Source organism: Pseudocercospora fijiensis, assembly GCF_000340215.1.
Source record: "Pseudocercospora fijiensis CIRAD86 unplaced genomic scaffold MYCFIscaffold_10, whole genome shotgun sequence".
In the NCBI taxonomy this organism is placed as follows: domain Eukaryota; kingdom Fungi; phylum Ascomycota; class Dothideomycetes; order Mycosphaerellales; family Mycosphaerellaceae; genus Pseudocercospora; species Pseudocercospora fijiensis.
In genome coordinates this window covers 1,784,991-1,800,942 of record NW_006921541.1, presented here as the reverse complement: position 1 = coordinate 1,800,942, position 15,952 = coordinate 1,784,991, and the positions used below count along the sequence as shown (strand labels likewise).

Genomic DNA, 15,952 nt, shown 5'->3' with positions numbered 1-15,952 from the left:
ATACAGCACGAGTTCGACGACGTCACCTCTCTGGGGGAGGATGGCACTACGGAGGAGGATCTCTTGCGGAGCTGGAAGTCAAAACTCAAGCACTTCTTCATCCTTTCTGCATCCGGCAAGCCAATCTACAGCAGACATGGCGACGATCAGCAAATCAGTCACTACGTGGGCGTAGCACAGACTTTGATCTCCACGTATCAGGATCAAAAGGACTCGCTGAACAGCTTTCACGCTGGTGGCACTCAATTCGTCATGCTTTCTCGAGCTCCTTTGAATCTTGTTGCGATCAGTAGGCTGCCAGAGAGCGAGGCGCAACTCAGGAACCAGCTAGAGTCACTCTACATGCAGATTCTGTCGACTCTGACCTTACCGAGTATGGAGACGATGTTTCGCAATCGACCGTCTACAGACCTGCGTAGGCCCTTACAAGGAACCGATGTTCTGCTTGATGGTCTCGCCGATGGCTTCACGCGAGGCTCACCCTCCACCCTACTCTCTGCGCTGGAATCTCTTCGTCTCCGTAAGACGCAGCGACGAACGATCAACGATTCACTCCTCAAAGTCCGTTCCCAGAATCTGCTTTACGGACTCATCGTAGCTGCGGGCCGGCTTGTGAGTGTAGTGCGGCCAAAAAAGCATTCTTTACATCCCGGAGATTTGCAATTGATCTTCAACATGCTGTTCGAAGCTCGCAGCGTAAGAGCCGGAGGTGGTGAGAATTGGATTCCACTTTGCCTACCAGGCTTCAACAACACCGGCTACCTCTACATGTACGTCAGCTTCTTCGCGACAAACGAAAGCACGACGGAAGCAGTCGAAGAGCGCCAAGCAGACGCCGCAAAAGATGACGAGCTCGCCATTGTGCTCATAAGTGCCAACAAGGAAGCTTTCTACGAGTTACGCAAGATGCGCGACCGACTCATTTCACAGCTTGAAGCCAACGGCAGCATGACTGCAATCAAGACTGAAATTCGGAAAGGTCATGCTCCTTGCTCCGAAATCGTACCGGGGACAGCATTGCGACACTTCCTCTACAAATCAAGAGGAAACGTGCAATTCGTCATGCCGTCCTTCGAGCCACATTTTACCGGCACCGTGGCCAGACGTCGACTCATGAATCTTTACTCTCAGCTTCACGACAGTATACATTCCCGAACGGCGCACTTGAAAGTGCAACATAGCATTGCAAATGACTCCACGGCTCTGGCATGGGAAACTCCGCTTTTCGAACTGTACTGTGTTGCTGGGCCGAATGCTTCAAGAGCGGCTTTGGCGCAAGGTGCCAATAAAGTGCTCCAATGGATCAGACGCGAAGAGGAGCGGGTCTTCATCATTGGCGGCGCGGTGTTCTAGGAGGGCGCCACGCTCGCCAATGGAGGTCTGTTCGATCGCGGCACGGTTGCAAATCTGTTCTGATAACAGTCGAAGAAGGTCGAATACTGTAGCGATGCTGTGCTCGGTATCGCTTCCGCAATAGGATATCCAAATATGATAACATTATCACTACCTCTCCCAAGCCGGGTTAAGATGCCGTGCTGCCTGAAGCTCATGCAAGCAGAGCTGTTGGTCACACGCAAGCACTCCAATCATCAATCCTGCTTCTTCCACCATCCAATAGCTTCCCTGTCGCAACAAAAGCTAGCAGGTTAACCGCATATATTTCTGCTCTCAATCTGGCTAGATTGAGGAGTAATGCACGCAACCTCCGCTTTCTTTGTCATCGTGTGATGAGTTAATTGAGCACGGACCGCCCCAATGCGTGTATATAAACGCCGTGGATTTCGACAATAGGAATAGAGCTTCCCTCGTCCTTTCACACCACTGCCTACTCTACTACTACCTCTACACTATACTGTAATACCTCAAGGTACATTACTTTCTCTATCACTATACAACGGCTCTCTCGACGAGAATATGCCTAACAAGACAATAAATAGACATAGCTAGACGTCGCACAGTGTCTCTTATCAAGACACATTGCTGTCGTCGAACCATTAAGGATATAAATATACTATTTTTGTTATTATTATACAAATAAAACGCTGGTCAAGGCAACCGCTGGACCTGTGCTACATCATACCACTGCAAGGCATGATGGCATCTGCTGCTGCGGATACAGCACTTGTTCGTCGCAAGCACCAGTACAATTCAGCTTTGGTGCAACCAAAGAACGGGCCTAAGAAGCCGTCGTATGCACCGGTATGGACCGGAGCCGGTGCCGTGCCTCTTGGAGCTCGAAGGCTTTCTGTCGAGGGCAGATCTGAAGCGAGGTTCCCTGATTCACAGCAAGTTAGACCGCGGAACTTTGGCTCAGATTCTTCAATCGATATGGTGTCTGATGTCCTCGGGAAAGGGCCGTTGCCGGCGTCTTGGTGTACGAATGTGTTCCCAAAGGGTGTGCCGGCTGCGCTCGGATACACTGCCAATGGCGATGGACGCGCTGGTGGTAGTAACATCAAAGCTACCGTGCTGTCCGCAAAGGCGGCAGGCAAGCAACCAGCGGTGCACCGAGAGCCAGAGCCAGAATCTGCGGCAGCGCCTGAGCTTCAGCCTGTACAAGCCTACGCACAACCAACCTTTGACATTCATCATACAACGCCTTCGAGTCAGGCAGACAAGCAATGGGCCCTCGAAGAAGCCGAGAAAGTCTATGCTCGTCAGGCCGAGCAAGATCCTTCCTGGACGGACACATCTTCAGATTCGGAAGACAACAACAACCACGACGATGAAGTCGTCTGTCTGGGCTCCAAACGCCGCTCTCCAACGCCAGATCCCGAGCCTTCATCGACCCCAATGAAAAAAACCAGATCAAAAGATCGTCGGGAGTGCTACCGCAGTCGAAACCGTCGATACGAAACTCTGAGGTCTCCAAAATCGATCCAGCAGCGTGATCAACTCCTCGCAGCAATCACCAGGAACTGGAATGGAAACATCAGGCTGGCGATTCCTGAAGATATTGGGCCGAGACGGGCGGTGGGAGGTTCTAAGCAGAATGTCCCTGCCCAAGCTCAGGATTGGGCGACTTGTTCTCTCGAGGCGGCGAAGGCGTTGTCGGAGATCTCAAAGGGTGATCCGGAATCTGCACAGAGGGCTTTGAGACGAGTTGTGATGAGTCCTGGAAGGGAATGGAGATGGTTGTCGAATCCGCAAGATTTTATCGCCGCGGCGAAGTTGTTGATTGAGGAGGGCCAGGGTCCGAAGAGTCCTTCTGTCGCGTTGAGCGAGGATATCAGAAGTCGATTGTTTGTTACGCCGACGCCGGATACCACAGGCATGGATGTCGATGATGTGGAGGTGATTGATTTGGGAGAAGGCGAATCGACCGGGCAGGCTGATGTTGTCGCTGTCATTCGTCCCAAAGATAAGCCAATCCGTGAGCTGCTTCTTGCTCACGCGGAGGCTTCTGCTCGAGAAGCCCTTGCGAAGCAGCGGAAGCAGGATCTCATTGAAGGTGCGTATGACGCCGAGCGTGGCCAAGAGTTTCTCAGGGCATGGCGGGAGGAGAACAATGCTAGGATCCAAAAAGAGGGTTTGGAGGAGAAAATTGAGACGCTCTTCGCTGCGTCGGAAGCTTGAAATCTACTTGGAGTTGGACACAACTAGAGTTGTGGGTGGCGTCAGCGTGTTGCAGGCTTGGATTGATCTACTTAATCGTGTTATCCTAAGAGACGGACGGAAAATGTCACTACATACTCAAAATGTATCTCCCTCCAAATGCTTCGTGAGTGCCTTTCTTACCGCGTAAGCCCGCTCTCCTCTCTTGACCACGGGTCGCGTGAAGTGCCATCTTCATAGCAGCAACACATAGCCACCTCCAGCCGAGTCACACTTTAGTCTTTCTCAAGACGCTTCGAGAGCCTGTCGCACGAAGTCGTCGAGTTTCGGTCGAAATCTTTCAGTATTCCAGAGAGCGAAGCTGCTCGAGTAGCAAATGAAATGACATTGAAGCTTCTGCCACATCGCTGCGCTGCGCTGCGCTTCGTGTTAGGTTTGTGTATCTGCTGCTGTCAAGTGTTCATTATCGTTAAAAACAGGTAGCTTCAAAAGATGGACTATCCTTGCACGGAGAGTCTTACAATCGTAAAGTAAGCTCCAAACTCGGCGTGAAACTCGTCATCAAACGTGCGCCTACCATAGATTCTGAGCTCCCATGATGATTTGGGTTGCAGACAGAGTAAAATCGTCAAAAATGCGGCAAGAATCATTATTGTCGAGTCGTGCGCTGCGGCCACGGGATTTCTTGAGCCTGTCAGAAGGCATAGCTTGCTTGAGTCGGACTTGCGTAGCGCAACATCGGCAAAGCGCTCGAGTTCAGCTCAATCATAGTCCGTGTCATGTCAATACCTGGTGTCTTACTATCATGTCATCTCAATCCGTTCGCTTCTTAGCAGGCTCCTCTTCGGCACCAGCTCCAGCCGTCACTCTTGCCCCTTCGGCGCCTTCCTCCTCCCAGTCTTCTTCATTTTCATCCCAATTATCTAGCTCTTCCGTGACATTGGTCTTCGCTGCTTCACCCGTCGTAGGCTGGCCATTCGTATGCTCGGCGGAGATGGTTCCACTTTCCTGCGCTCCCAGACCGGGTCCTTCGCCGAGCTCGACATCGCGCTCCTCATCTCCTAGATCTCCTTCCTCTCCAGGCACAATGTCATAATGCTTGTTCTTCCGTCTTCGCTCCAGCATGCGCTTGTGATACCAGGAGCACAAAATAAGCGCGGACCCTGAGCCTACAACATTCGCAAGAATGTCATAAGGATCGAAGTCGCGGCCAGTGGGGAGTAGACCTTGCAGGACCTCAGACCCGATGCCGAGACCAGCTGTGCATCCAAGCAATGTGAGATGTATACATCTTCGTCGTGGTAGCTCTACAGCCCAGTAGAACGTAGTCTAGACAGATATGTAAGAAGATGCTGGGTGAAGGCATGGAGGCTGGGCAGGGTAGTGTTGGTCGCAGGAGGCATGGCGTCAATGGACGACTGTACAACGTACTGTGAGCAGCAGAAACGTGACCAAGTGCAAGCCCTTGTCGCTTTGCCCATATTGAGGAATCTTGGGCGTCGACAGGTCCAAGTATGCTGAGACCAAGAGCAGTCCGGCGAACGAAGCTACGGGCAGGCAGCTGGGTTAGAACTAGCCTTCGTATGTATGTCACTGCAGGAGGACGTGGGGGTCCGAGACTCACCCGCAAACGGCTTGCGAATGTGCAGACCGGCTGGCATCATCGCGACATGGTCGGTGGGGGGGGAGGTATAAGGGTGGTTGGAGGGAGAGCAGTGTGCACGTTGCTGTACGGAGGGTGGATGGATGTCGCAGCTGCGTGTCTAGCAGACGGATGTGCCTTGCGCGCCGAGGGCTTATGAAAGAACTACTGGGAGAGCGCAGCGCGGAGGCCAGCCAGCATGCGCCGACACCACATTCATTGTCTGCGCACACGGCACATGGTATTGCAAGACACACCCGACATTATTGCGCCTGCACAGCCAGCCCATTGTGAGGGTGAGCGTGTTGGGCCATGCGCATGGAGTGTTCGAGCGCTGCACAGTACTAGAGTTCTCATCGTCACTGCCAGAGTTGCTTGCCCTTGGGCTTCGCTCCACACGTCTGGCTGGCACTGGCACTGGCACACGCTCCGACTGCCGATCGACGCCGACATCATCTCTCAAAGGACGCCCGCAAAGTGCATCAAAACTCCCACCCGAAGTCATCGCAGTCCCCCCGATTTGACGCTCACCGTGTTCGCCGCGAGTCCAGGTGTCCAATGACACTGATATCGGCACACCCTTCCCATCTGGCGCTGCTGGAGGAGGACGACGTCGCGGACACGTTCACCACGTGCGGGTCCGCGGCATGAGTTCGACACCATCGCGCCTGTCCGCAGTCAATGGCTACCCACGCCCCGCCGCCGCCCATACGAATGGCATCGTCAATGGATCGAGTGCGAAGCGCGCGGCAAGCATGACCAGGACGGCGACTATTGATTCAGCCGGCCACGGCCATGGCCTTGGCGCGGCATCGGAGGAGGAGGAGCGCGACGAAGACCCCATACACGCCATGCTCAAGGCCCGCTGGGACTCGATGCAAGCGAGCATTGATGCGCTCTTCGGCGGCGATGGAGCGCACCGTCGCGCAAGCCAGAAACCTCTCGATCCTGCTCCCACCGAAAGCGGCCTGGATGATAGTGCCAAGACTTCCGCTCCACCCAAGAAGGCCGCCCGGCAAATCGACGACGACTACGGGGACGACGAGGACGAGGACGATGAAGATGATGAAGGTAAAGAGAGCCCGTTGAAAGGCAAGGGCAAGGCCGCGCTGCTGAATGGACTCTCGCCGCACCTTGTGCGCTCACCGGCGCCGCCAGTGAAGCCCACCCCTCCCAAGTCTGGACCGTCAACCTCTTCCGACCAGGGAAAGAGCAGCGAAGATGTGCGCAAGGAGTTGGAGGATAGTAAGAAGGCCGCGGCGGATGCGGCGACACAGAGCTTCCGCAGCATGTTCTACACATTCGAGTACGACCGCGACGCGATGCTGGAGCAGCAGAAGCTGGATGAGCTGGATCGAGAAGTAGAAGCCGAGACCTCGGGCGGGCCAAATGGCACGGCGTCTGCGAATATGCCTGGCACCAATGGGGCTGCGGTTGCTACACAAGGGTCATTGGGAAGCGCGGATCTGGGCTCCTCCAGCTTGACCCTCAAACATCTCATAGCGCGAATCGACGCTAAGCGCGACATGGTGCGAGCTTCAGACAACCAGCTCAGGTCGCTCATCTCGGAAGTTAGGAAAGGCCGAAGCAAGTGGGCGAGCGAGGACAAGGTCGGGCAGGAAGAGTTGTACGAAGCTGCGGAGAAAGTGCTCATGGAGCTGAAGGCTATGACCGAGTACGCACAACCCTTTCTGCAGCGCGTCAGCAAACGAGAAGCGCCGGACTATTACCAGATCATTATGAAGCCCATGGACATTGGTACTATGATTAAGAAGCTGAAGCAATTCGGGTACAAGAGCAAGCGTGACTTCTGTGACGATCTCAATTTGATCTGGGCGAACTGCTTGAAGTACAATCAGGATCCGGCGCACCCTCTTAGGAAGAAGGCCCTGTACATGCGCAAGGAGGCTGACAAACTGACTCCGCTCATCCCAGAGATCACGGTAAGAGATCGAGCAGAGGTGGAAGCAGAAGAGAGGAGACTACACGCAGCGGAAGATGATGATGACGATGAGGACGATGCGCCCATCATGGCCTCGCGAGGTCGAAAAGCTCCAAAGAAAGGAGGTCCCACAACGTCTGCGAGGAAAGGCACAGGCGCACCTTCTGTGGCTGTAGATGATAGCAGCTCAACGCCCGCGCCGGATACGAAACCCCCGCAGATGTCGCATCAACCGTCCCATCTTAGGAACGGCCTCTTGCGAGCAGATTCAGAAATACCTGATGCCAGCTCAGTGGGCTTTAACACTCCACCGCCTGGATACACAACACCGATGCCAAATGGCATACATGGCAGTGGTCTTGCAGGCAGTCAAATGGATCTCATGGAGGTGGACAGGCCGTCAGTCCTTAGCGCGACAACAGAAGATGCAGACGAGGACGACACAGAGCTCAAGACATGGAAGCATGTGACGAAAAAGGACAGAGCTGCTGCAGCTGCAGAGAGGAATCGACTCTTTCGTGAAGGAAAGCTGAATCTGGAAGAGCACGCACTCCTGCGAAACAAGCAAAAGATGCGACGATTCGTACGACAACAAAAAGAGCTTACCGAGCAGTCTACTGTTGATGCTGTAGCTCATGAAAGCACAGAAGGCGGGGAAGGTGAAGTCACCGCCGGTGGCGAGACTTTGGCAGAAGGCATTGAGAAAGAGGGTGACTCGACATTGCCAGACTACTATGACCCCCTCTGCGCCATACCTGAGCTCAATGCACGCTGGAAGTGGACGACAGACTCTGAGGGACACGTCGTGCCTCAGACGGAAGAGTTCATGCGAATGTTCCCCAAGACGACTTATAAAGTCACCTCTGGAGCCCTCAACAAGAAAATTGACGGCAACATCCGGCAAATGCAGGAGACCAGGAAGATTTGCGCCAAGATCGGGATCGTGAAGCAGATGCAGATTCAAGCGCAAACGTATCAGAACCAGTTCCAGAAATATGAGCCTGAACCACTCATTGAGCAAGACCCGGGCGCCGTGGTGGTTTCCGAGGAGGGGCCGCTGATGGCACCTTACGTCAATCGCTCAGCTCTGCAGCGCTCGATTGGCAAGATCTTCTACCACGCTGGATTCGAGGACTTCCAGCCTTCTGCGCTTGACTCCATGACGGATCTCGCCACCGAATTTATGCAGCGGGTTGGCGAAGGATTCAAGCGCTTTCACGAACAGCCTAAGCCAGAGCCAGAAATGCCCGCCTTCACGTTTGAGGAACAGATTCTACACACACTGGACGAAAATGGCATGGACCTCGAGGCACTGGAGAGTTACATTCGCGACGACGTGGAAAGGCAAGGCTCGAAATTGACAATAATGCATGAGCGGATGAAGTCGCACTTGGCAGATCTTTTGGTAAGTATAGTGATTGTTATGATGCGACGGAGGGATAAGACTGACAAGCATCTAGCGGCCTGCTTTAGGCGATCATGCCGGGGCCGACGGCGTCGGCGCATTCAACGACGGCAGCGAGCAATTCGTGGGAGGTGACTTTGCTGAAGACCTTGATGAGGACTTCTTTGGCTTTAGGGAACTGGGCCTGGCCGATGAATTTGGGCTTGAATCGCTTTCTGTGCCGCTTCACCTGCTCCAGAACCGCATGCACGCTCAATACCAGGCTCAGAATGCCGGACCGGTCTCCACAAACGGCCTCATCTTCGAGCCGCCACCCCTTTATGAGCCAGTCACTGCCGACAATCTTTCTCAAGAAATCGGTCTGGTGCAGGACTTTTTCTCCAACAAGCTGCGCAATAACCGCAATGAGCCTCTTGTCGAAGACGAAGAACTTCCTCAGAAGCAGCGGTTCCCCAAGCCTCGCCTGCCTCCAACTGGCAAAATCACATCACCTCGAAAGCGGCCGTTACGCGAACAAGCACAGGCAGCCAAGAAGAAGAGGAAGCTGGAGGAGAACGCGGAAAAGGAGAAGCAGAAGCCAATACCTCCTTTACGGCTGCAGATGCCAGAGCGTGTTGAGAATGGTGTAGATCCGGAAAAGAACGAGGAGCACAACAACGGCATGATCAGTCCAGAAAGCGTGGCTGCATAGGAGCGGTGAAGCCGGACGCTGACATGCTAACGACTTGCCAGCCTCCCGTTCGCACACGAGAAAATGCGCTTCAAGAAGGAGCGACGAGAGTTTTGAAGACAGAAACACAATATCACTTGATACAGTTCAGGATGGCGTTTGACGAGAGGACGGATCTGTTTTTGAAAATACCCCAGCAGTCTGACGGAGCACGCAGCGAGGTGCATTCACGGGATGGAAGGGATTGGGCGGGGTTTATTTCATGCGGGCCAGCAGACCACGCGGGACAAGGATTCTGTTTTCTTTTGGAGTATCTCATTTCGCCCAGAAAGTGAAGGGTTGTATAGTGGCTGGGCGCTGTCAGATCTTGAGCCTGAGATGAGGAGGGGGAGCAGGTAGTAGCAGAGGAAGAACAAAAAGATTGTACAAAATGGTGGTGTGCCTTATTAATGACGATGTCTCGGTGTGCCGAGAAGAGCATGATGGATTGATGCAAGGGAGCTCGGCGATCAGCAGGAATGAGAAGCACATGCCGATGGGTCGATTGCTTTCGTGTCCTCTCTTTACAATGTCTCTTTGTCTGTCACATGCAAGCGCCCAGCTCAACATTAGTGAGGACAAACAGACGTTGCCGACTCGAGTGCAGCGGTGGCGGTGATTGGTCGAGCGCGGAGTTGACGTGACCCCTGCTTCTGCTTCTGGAGAAGCGTCCAGGGTCTCTGCGCTGGAAAATAATTTGGCCAACGCGCTTGCGCTCACGCTTGCGTCCATACCTTAGCAACTTCAGATCAGTCCCACCAGCGACTTCCTGGCATTACCAACGTTGCAAAACTTCTCGAGCGCACCGCTCTCAGAACACACACTCACTCAGGCCGGCCGGCGACCGAAAGCGAAGCCCAGGCGCATGGTTACGCGCCATTAACACAGAGTCACCCCCACATAAACAACACACGCACGAGCACACTGCGAGCGCGAGAGCATCATGTCTGTCCTCCCGGCGGAGCTGCACACGGCACTTCAGCAGCTGTTGCAGGCTCTTCAGAGTACCGACAACACTGTGCGAGCAAACGCGGAAGAGCAGCTCAACATAGAATGGGTGCAGAAGCGTCCGGATGTGCTGCTCATGGGCTTGGCCGAGCAGATGGGAGGCTCAACCGATGATGGCGTATGTACACATGACATGGAAACGCGTGGTATTGGCAGGCAGGACAAAGCACTGACACGTACAAGACACGCTCCTTTGCCTCCATCATCTTTCGCCGAATAGCGACGCGTGCCGCCAAAGATGCCGCGACACAAGAGAGCAAAGAAATCTTCCTCCAACTCAACCACCAAACCAAGACCGCCATCCGCGCCAAGCTCCTCGAAGACTACGCGAACGAGTCCAACAAGACTGTCCGACACAAGATCGCCGATGCCGTGGCCGAGATCGCACGGCAATATACCGAAGAGCAGATTCTCACTCCCGAAGGCGTGCGAGACACATGGCCAGAGCTGCTCAATGCTCTCTACCAGGCCAGCCAAAGCCCCGATGCGAGCTTGAGAGAGTCAGCCTTCCGCATCTTCGAGACTACACCAGGCATCATTGAGAAGCAGCATGAGGAGGTCATCATTGCTGTGTTCCAGAAGGGACTCAAGGATGAGGATGTCAATGTGCGCATTGCCACCATGACTGCATTCTCCTCTTTCTTCCAGAGCTTGACGAAGAAGGCGCAGCCGAAATACTTCATTCTCATTCCAGACATCCTAGGTACACTTGTGCCGCTGAAGGACGCTCGCGAGTCCGAGGGCTTGACCAAGGCTCTTATGGCTGTCATTGAGCTCGCTGAAGTCGCCAGCAAGGCTTTCAAGGGTGTCTTTGGACCGCTCGTAACGATCTGCGTGCAAATGATCTCGGACAAGGAGCTGGAAGACACGGCACGCCAGAATGCGCTTGAGCTGATGGCTACCTTTGCCGACTACAACCCGAAGATGTGCAAGCAGGACAAGAATTACATCACCGACATGGTCACTCAATGCCTGTCGATGATGACCGATGTCGGTCTCGACGATGACGATGCAGAGGATTGGAATGCGCAAGAGGACGTGGACTTCGATGAGAGCGACTCGAACCACATCGCGGGAGAGCAGACCATGGATCGACTCGCGAACAAGATTGGTGGCAAGGACTTGCTTCCTCCAACCTTCACCTGGCTCCCTAGAATGCTCCAGTCCGGCTCATGGAGGGACAAGCACGCTGCCCTGATGTGCATCAGTGCTATATCAGAGGGCTGTGCCGACATTATGGAAGGGGAGCTTAACCAGGTCCTCCAGCTGCTGATGCCAACCCTCCGCGATGAGCACCCGCGTGTTCGATGGGCTGCCTGCAACGCGCTTGGCCAGATGAGCACAGACTTTAAGGGCACGATGCAGTCCAAGTACCACTCCGTTGTCCTCCCAGCCCTGATTGAGACTTTGGGCGCGCCTGAGCCACGAGTCCAGTCGCACGCTGCTGCTGCGCTGGTCAACTTCTGCGAAGAGGCCGAGAAGGAGGTCCTGGAACCATACCTCGACAGACTGCTGACCAACCTGATGCAACTGCTCAGAAGCCCGAAGCGTTTCGTTCAGGAGCAGGCCCTTTCCACGATCGCCACTGTTGCCGACTCCGCGGAGAGCACATTCGGCAAGTGGTACCCAGAGCTCATGCCAGCACTATTTGGCGTTCTGCAAGAGCCTAACGAGCGCGAAAAGAGGTTGCTCCGCGCCAAGGCTATGGAGTGCGCAACTTTGATCGCGCTTGCTGTTGGGAAGGAGCGAATGGGACCAGACGCCATCCAGTTGGTCAACATTCTTGGCTCCGTACAGCAGGGCATCACAGATGATGACGATCCGCAAGAAAGCTATCTGCTGCACTGCTGGGGCCGAATGTGCCGTGTTCTCGGCCAAGACTTTGTCCCTTACCTGCAGACGGTCATGCCACCGCTCATGAAGCTTGCGCAGGCCAAGGCTGACATTCAGCTTCTGGACGACGAGGAGAACGTTGCGCAAATCGAGCAAGAAGAGGGCTGGGAGCTGGTCCCTCTCAAGGGCAAATACATCGGGATCAAAACCAGCACGCTCGACGACAAGTTCATGGCTATCGAGCTTATTACCGTCTACGCGCAGAATCTCGTAGCTGGCTTCGCGCCGTATGTCGCAGAGATTATGGAGAAAGTCGCCCTACCTGGGCTTGCTTTCTTCTTCCATGACCCGGTTCGAGTCGCATCTGCCAAGGCTGTCCCACACCTCCTCAACTCCTACAAGATCGCGTACGGCGTCAACTCCAACGAATATCTTCAGCTGTGGAAGGGAACCATCGAGAAGGTGCTTGAGGTCCTCGACACCGAACCCGCCATCGAGACCTTGGCTGAAATGTATCAATGCTTCTACGAATCTGTCGAGGTATCCGGCAAAGACTGCCTCTCGAACACCCACATGGCCACCTTTATCACATCCGCTGAGACCGTGCTCAAGGACTATCAACAGCGTGTCAAGGAACGTGCTGAGGAGGCCGAGCAGCGCGAAGACGGTGAAGAACCGGGCGAGGAGTACGAATTTGCCGTGGAAGACGACCAGACCCTGCTGTCGGACATGAACAAGGCTTTCCACACCATCTTCAAGCATCAAGGTCAAAACTTCCTGCCTCACTGGGAGCGACTTCTGAACTACTACGACATTTTCGTCACAAACTCCGACCCGACACAAAGGCAATGGGCTCTCTGCATCCTCGACGATGTCCTTGAGTTCTGCGGTCCCGCGTCGTGGCACTACTACTCACATATCGCACAGCCGCTGGTCGATGGTATGCGAGACGACGCTGCTGCGAATCGACAAGCAGCTTGCTATGGTGTTGGTGTCGCTGCGCACAAGGGCGGCGAGCAATGGTCCGAATTTGCTGCCGGCTCACTTCCCATCCTCTTCGAAGTGACGCAGCGACCGAATGCACGAAGTGAGGACGATGCCTTCGCAACGGAGAATGCTTGTGCTAGTATCGCAAAGATTCTTCATTTTAACAACAGTAAGGTGCAGAACGTGTCGGATGTTGTCGCTGGCTGGGTGGATACTCTGCCTGTGACGAATGATGAGGAGGCCGCGCCGTATGCTTATAGCTTTTTGGCGCAGTTGATTGATGAGTAAGTGCACCCTTCCTTCACGCTCGAGCCAGAGCACCTCCAACGAAGCGACACTTGCTAACTCGCTTCCGCAGACAAAACCAGACTGTGGTGTCCAAGGCTGCTGCGTGCTTCACATACATTGCCCAAGCGCTCGAAGCAGAGACTTTGCAAGGTCAAATGGCCCAGCGAATTGTTGGCGCGGGCAAGAAGCTTATTCAAATATCGGGTCTCGATGCGAACCAACTACTAGCCTCATTGCCTCCTGAGACTCAAAATACTGTCAAGACCTTATTCGGATAGAGGAGTTTGCCTGGAGGAGGTCCTCGAGTGAGCTGGAATGGGACTGCACGCTCTGCGAGAGTGGGATGGCTGGGCGGTGGTGTAGAGCAATGGGTCTATGACGGAGCGACGAGTGGCAGGCATAGCATAGCATAGCGTTTGATAAATTCTTCCTGTTTTTGACATAAGCCGCTCTGGCATGTTCTCGAGGTCCAGCGATTGATCAGCATCTCCCAATATCGAAAGCGGCTTGCATGGGCTTTTCGCATTCGTTGAGAGGCCTACTCCGTGGGTTGCACGGCATGAGGGGCTGAGCGGTCCCTACCGTATCGTCAGACGCCTTTTCACCAACCTCCCTCTTGCATTGTGCTCGAGCTCGAGTTCAGCTTAGCTCAATCTCGCGGTCGCTTTGTGTTCAACATTCCGTCAGCATGGGTTCGAGCGATACAAATGAGGATGAGTATGAGGAAAGCACTGGTAGAACTTCTGAGCTGACATTTGCAGACGGGAAGATGTATACATCGCAGTGACGGGCATCACAGGAGCTGGCAAAAGCGAATTCATTAGTGTATGTGTTGAGCAGGACATCGGTATTGGCCATGGAATCAGGTCAGGTCGGTCGTGCTATTCAACTTGTGAGCTCAACGGTCAACATGCTGATCTATCACAAACCCCAGAGACCGCCAGCGTTCAGGAGTGGGCATTCCAGTGGAACGACAGGCTGACTATACATCTCATCGACACGCCTGGTTTCGACGATACTCAGAGGAAGGATGTCGACATTCTCCGCGAAATTGCAAGCTACATGGTCGCCACCTACAAGAGCGATGTCCGACTCAGCGGCTTAATATATTTGTTTGCGATCGACAACAGTCGACTCGGAGGCTCAGCAGCTCGCAATCTTCGCATGTTCCAAAAGCTTGTCGGACGAGAAGGCTTGCATAGCACAATACTGGCCACGACTAAGTGGGACAATTTGGAGTATGTGACGATCGGCGAGCAGCGGGAGCTGGAACTGATCAGCGAAGACGGCTTTTGGGGGGCGATGATCGAGCATGGCAGTAAGGTCATGCGACATACACGCACTCGAGAATCTGCAATGAGCATTGTGAAGGCAATACTCAGTAATAGTCACCCATTTGCTCTAAAAATACAGGAAGAGATGGTTGACCAAAGACTGGTACTGCTCGACACAGCTGCTGGTATGCAAGTCAATAAGGATTTGATTGAACTTCAGCAAAGATATCAAAAAGAGCTGGACATGCTCAAGATGGACATGGCCGAAGTTGATTCAGAGGCGAAGAGGGAAATCTCTAGGCTGATGCAGCAGTCACAGATTGATATGGAGCGGATTGTCGAGGAGCGCCACAGATTGCAGGTCAACATGGCGAACTTGGAGGCAGAACGCGCAAGAGAGCTGGAATTGCTTCAAGCGAAGGTATATTCCCAAGAACGTGACCCCAGTGAGAAGGACCGAAGGGTCCGTCCGTTAGAGGAAGAAATCAGGCGTCAGGAGGCCGCGGCAAAGGACGCTTCTGATGAAGACCGTATACATCTTAAGCCAGGAGAAGCAAGCCCGAAAGAACAAATGGACTTTGGGAATGATGAATTACCTTCAAGCTGGCTGGAAGTACTCGATCTTCCAACCTTGCAACACGCGCTCGAAGACCAAAAACGCCAATGGCTACGTAAGCAGGCTGAACTCAGAGATGCCAAAGCGAATATTCCCGAACGCAGGACACCAGTATCAACCCGGCATAGTAGCTCCACTCTCAGCGAACGCAGATACCGTTCTTATGTCGACTTGCCGCAAGAGCAGATACAAGAGCACGAAGAGCAGAAAGCAGATGCAAGTGACTCTGTGGGAAGTGACTTTTCGACGGGACTTGGAGAGAGCACAGGTCAGAAACTCAACCCACAGGAAGTGCAATTCATGAAAGCTGAGGCGAGCATGGCAGAGCACGCCACAGTGCCACTATCTGAGAGCCTCGGAGTCAAGCAAAATGGCGATCGGAGGAAGAAAAGCATATTTGCTATCTTGGCAGCAAGACCTATTTTCTCCAGGGGCGCACAAGTGACCACTTCACAGATCTCAGCTATCGCGACGGTTTTAGCAAGCCTTCCTTGCGAAAGGACCGAAATCTTTTCTAGCTTCCATCCGAATATTGCAGATTTCGTCAAAGGCTGGATCGAAGACTATACGCGGCAACGCTGGCATTGGTGGCCTTTGGCGCCTAGAGAACATGCGCTGAGGGTTGGCTATCATCGGCTGAAATGGAAATTGGTAAGGGTCGTTATAATTCTGCACCCGATGCATCAGCTGATT

At 53.8% G+C, this 15,952-nt stretch overlaps 6 protein-coding genes across 6 annotated transcripts; 5 read left to right on the top strand and 1 right to left on the bottom strand.

Annotated features, from left to right (window-relative positions):
• On the top strand, positions 1–1,353 carry MYCFIDRAFT_11753 (uncharacterized protein; the record flags this gene model as incomplete). The annotated part of the gene is made up of 1 exon (XM_007933008.2): positions 1–1,353. A coding segment is annotated over one exon (1,353 nt), but the record flags the coding sequence as incomplete, so codon positions are not given.
• Positions 1,354–3,033: 1,680 nt separating this feature from the next.
• MYCFIDRAFT_212572 (uncharacterized protein) lies at positions 3,034–3,712 on the top strand. Its single transcript, XM_007933415.1, has one exon. It carries the CDS (start codon positions 3,109–3,111, stop codon positions 3,574–3,576), a length of 468 nt encoding a protein of 155 aa, XP_007931606.1. The 5' UTR covers positions 3,034–3,108; the 3' UTR covers positions 3,577–3,712.
• Positions 3,713–4,349: 637 nt separating this feature from the next.
• Positions 4,350–5,283, bottom strand: MYCFIDRAFT_212571 (uncharacterized protein). The gene is made up of 3 exons (XM_007933414.1): positions 5,180–5,283; positions 4,987–5,102; positions 4,350–4,884 (listed from the first exon to the last, which is right to left on the bottom strand). Exons 1-3 carry the CDS (start codon positions 5,217–5,219, stop codon positions 4,369–4,371), a joined length of 672 nt encoding a protein of 223 aa, XP_007931605.1. The 5' UTR covers positions 5,220–5,283; the 3' UTR covers positions 4,350–4,368.
• Positions 5,284–5,396: 113 nt separating this feature from the next.
• Positions 5,397–9,757, top strand: MYCFIDRAFT_205313 (uncharacterized protein; the record flags this gene model as incomplete). Its single annotated transcript, XM_007933413.1, has 3 exons — positions 5,397–5,438; positions 6,205–8,544; positions 8,600–9,757. The coding sequence occupies 3 exons, from the start codon at positions 5,397–5,399 to the stop codon at positions 9,233–9,235; spliced, it is 3,018 nt and encodes a 1,005-aa protein (XP_007931604.1). The 3' UTR covers positions 9,236–9,757.
• Positions 9,758–9,995: 238 nt separating this feature from the next.
• MYCFIDRAFT_57383 (uncharacterized protein) lies at positions 9,996–13,812 on the top strand. The gene is made up of 3 exons (XM_007933123.1): positions 9,996–10,379; positions 10,445–13,365; positions 13,440–13,812. The coding sequence occupies exons 1-3, from the start codon at positions 10,197–10,199 to the stop codon at positions 13,645–13,647; spliced, it is 3,312 nt and encodes a 1,103-aa protein (XP_007931314.1). The 5' UTR covers positions 9,996–10,196; the 3' UTR covers positions 13,648–13,812.
• A 547-nt stretch (positions 13,813–14,359) lies between these two features.
• On the top strand, positions 14,360–14,944 carry MYCFIDRAFT_111091 (uncharacterized protein; the record flags this gene model as incomplete). The annotated part of the gene is made up of 1 exon (XM_007933412.1): positions 14,360–14,944. A coding segment is annotated over one exon (585 nt), but the record flags the coding sequence as incomplete, so codon positions are not given.
• Between the last annotated feature and the right edge of the window lie 1,008 nt (positions 14,945–15,952).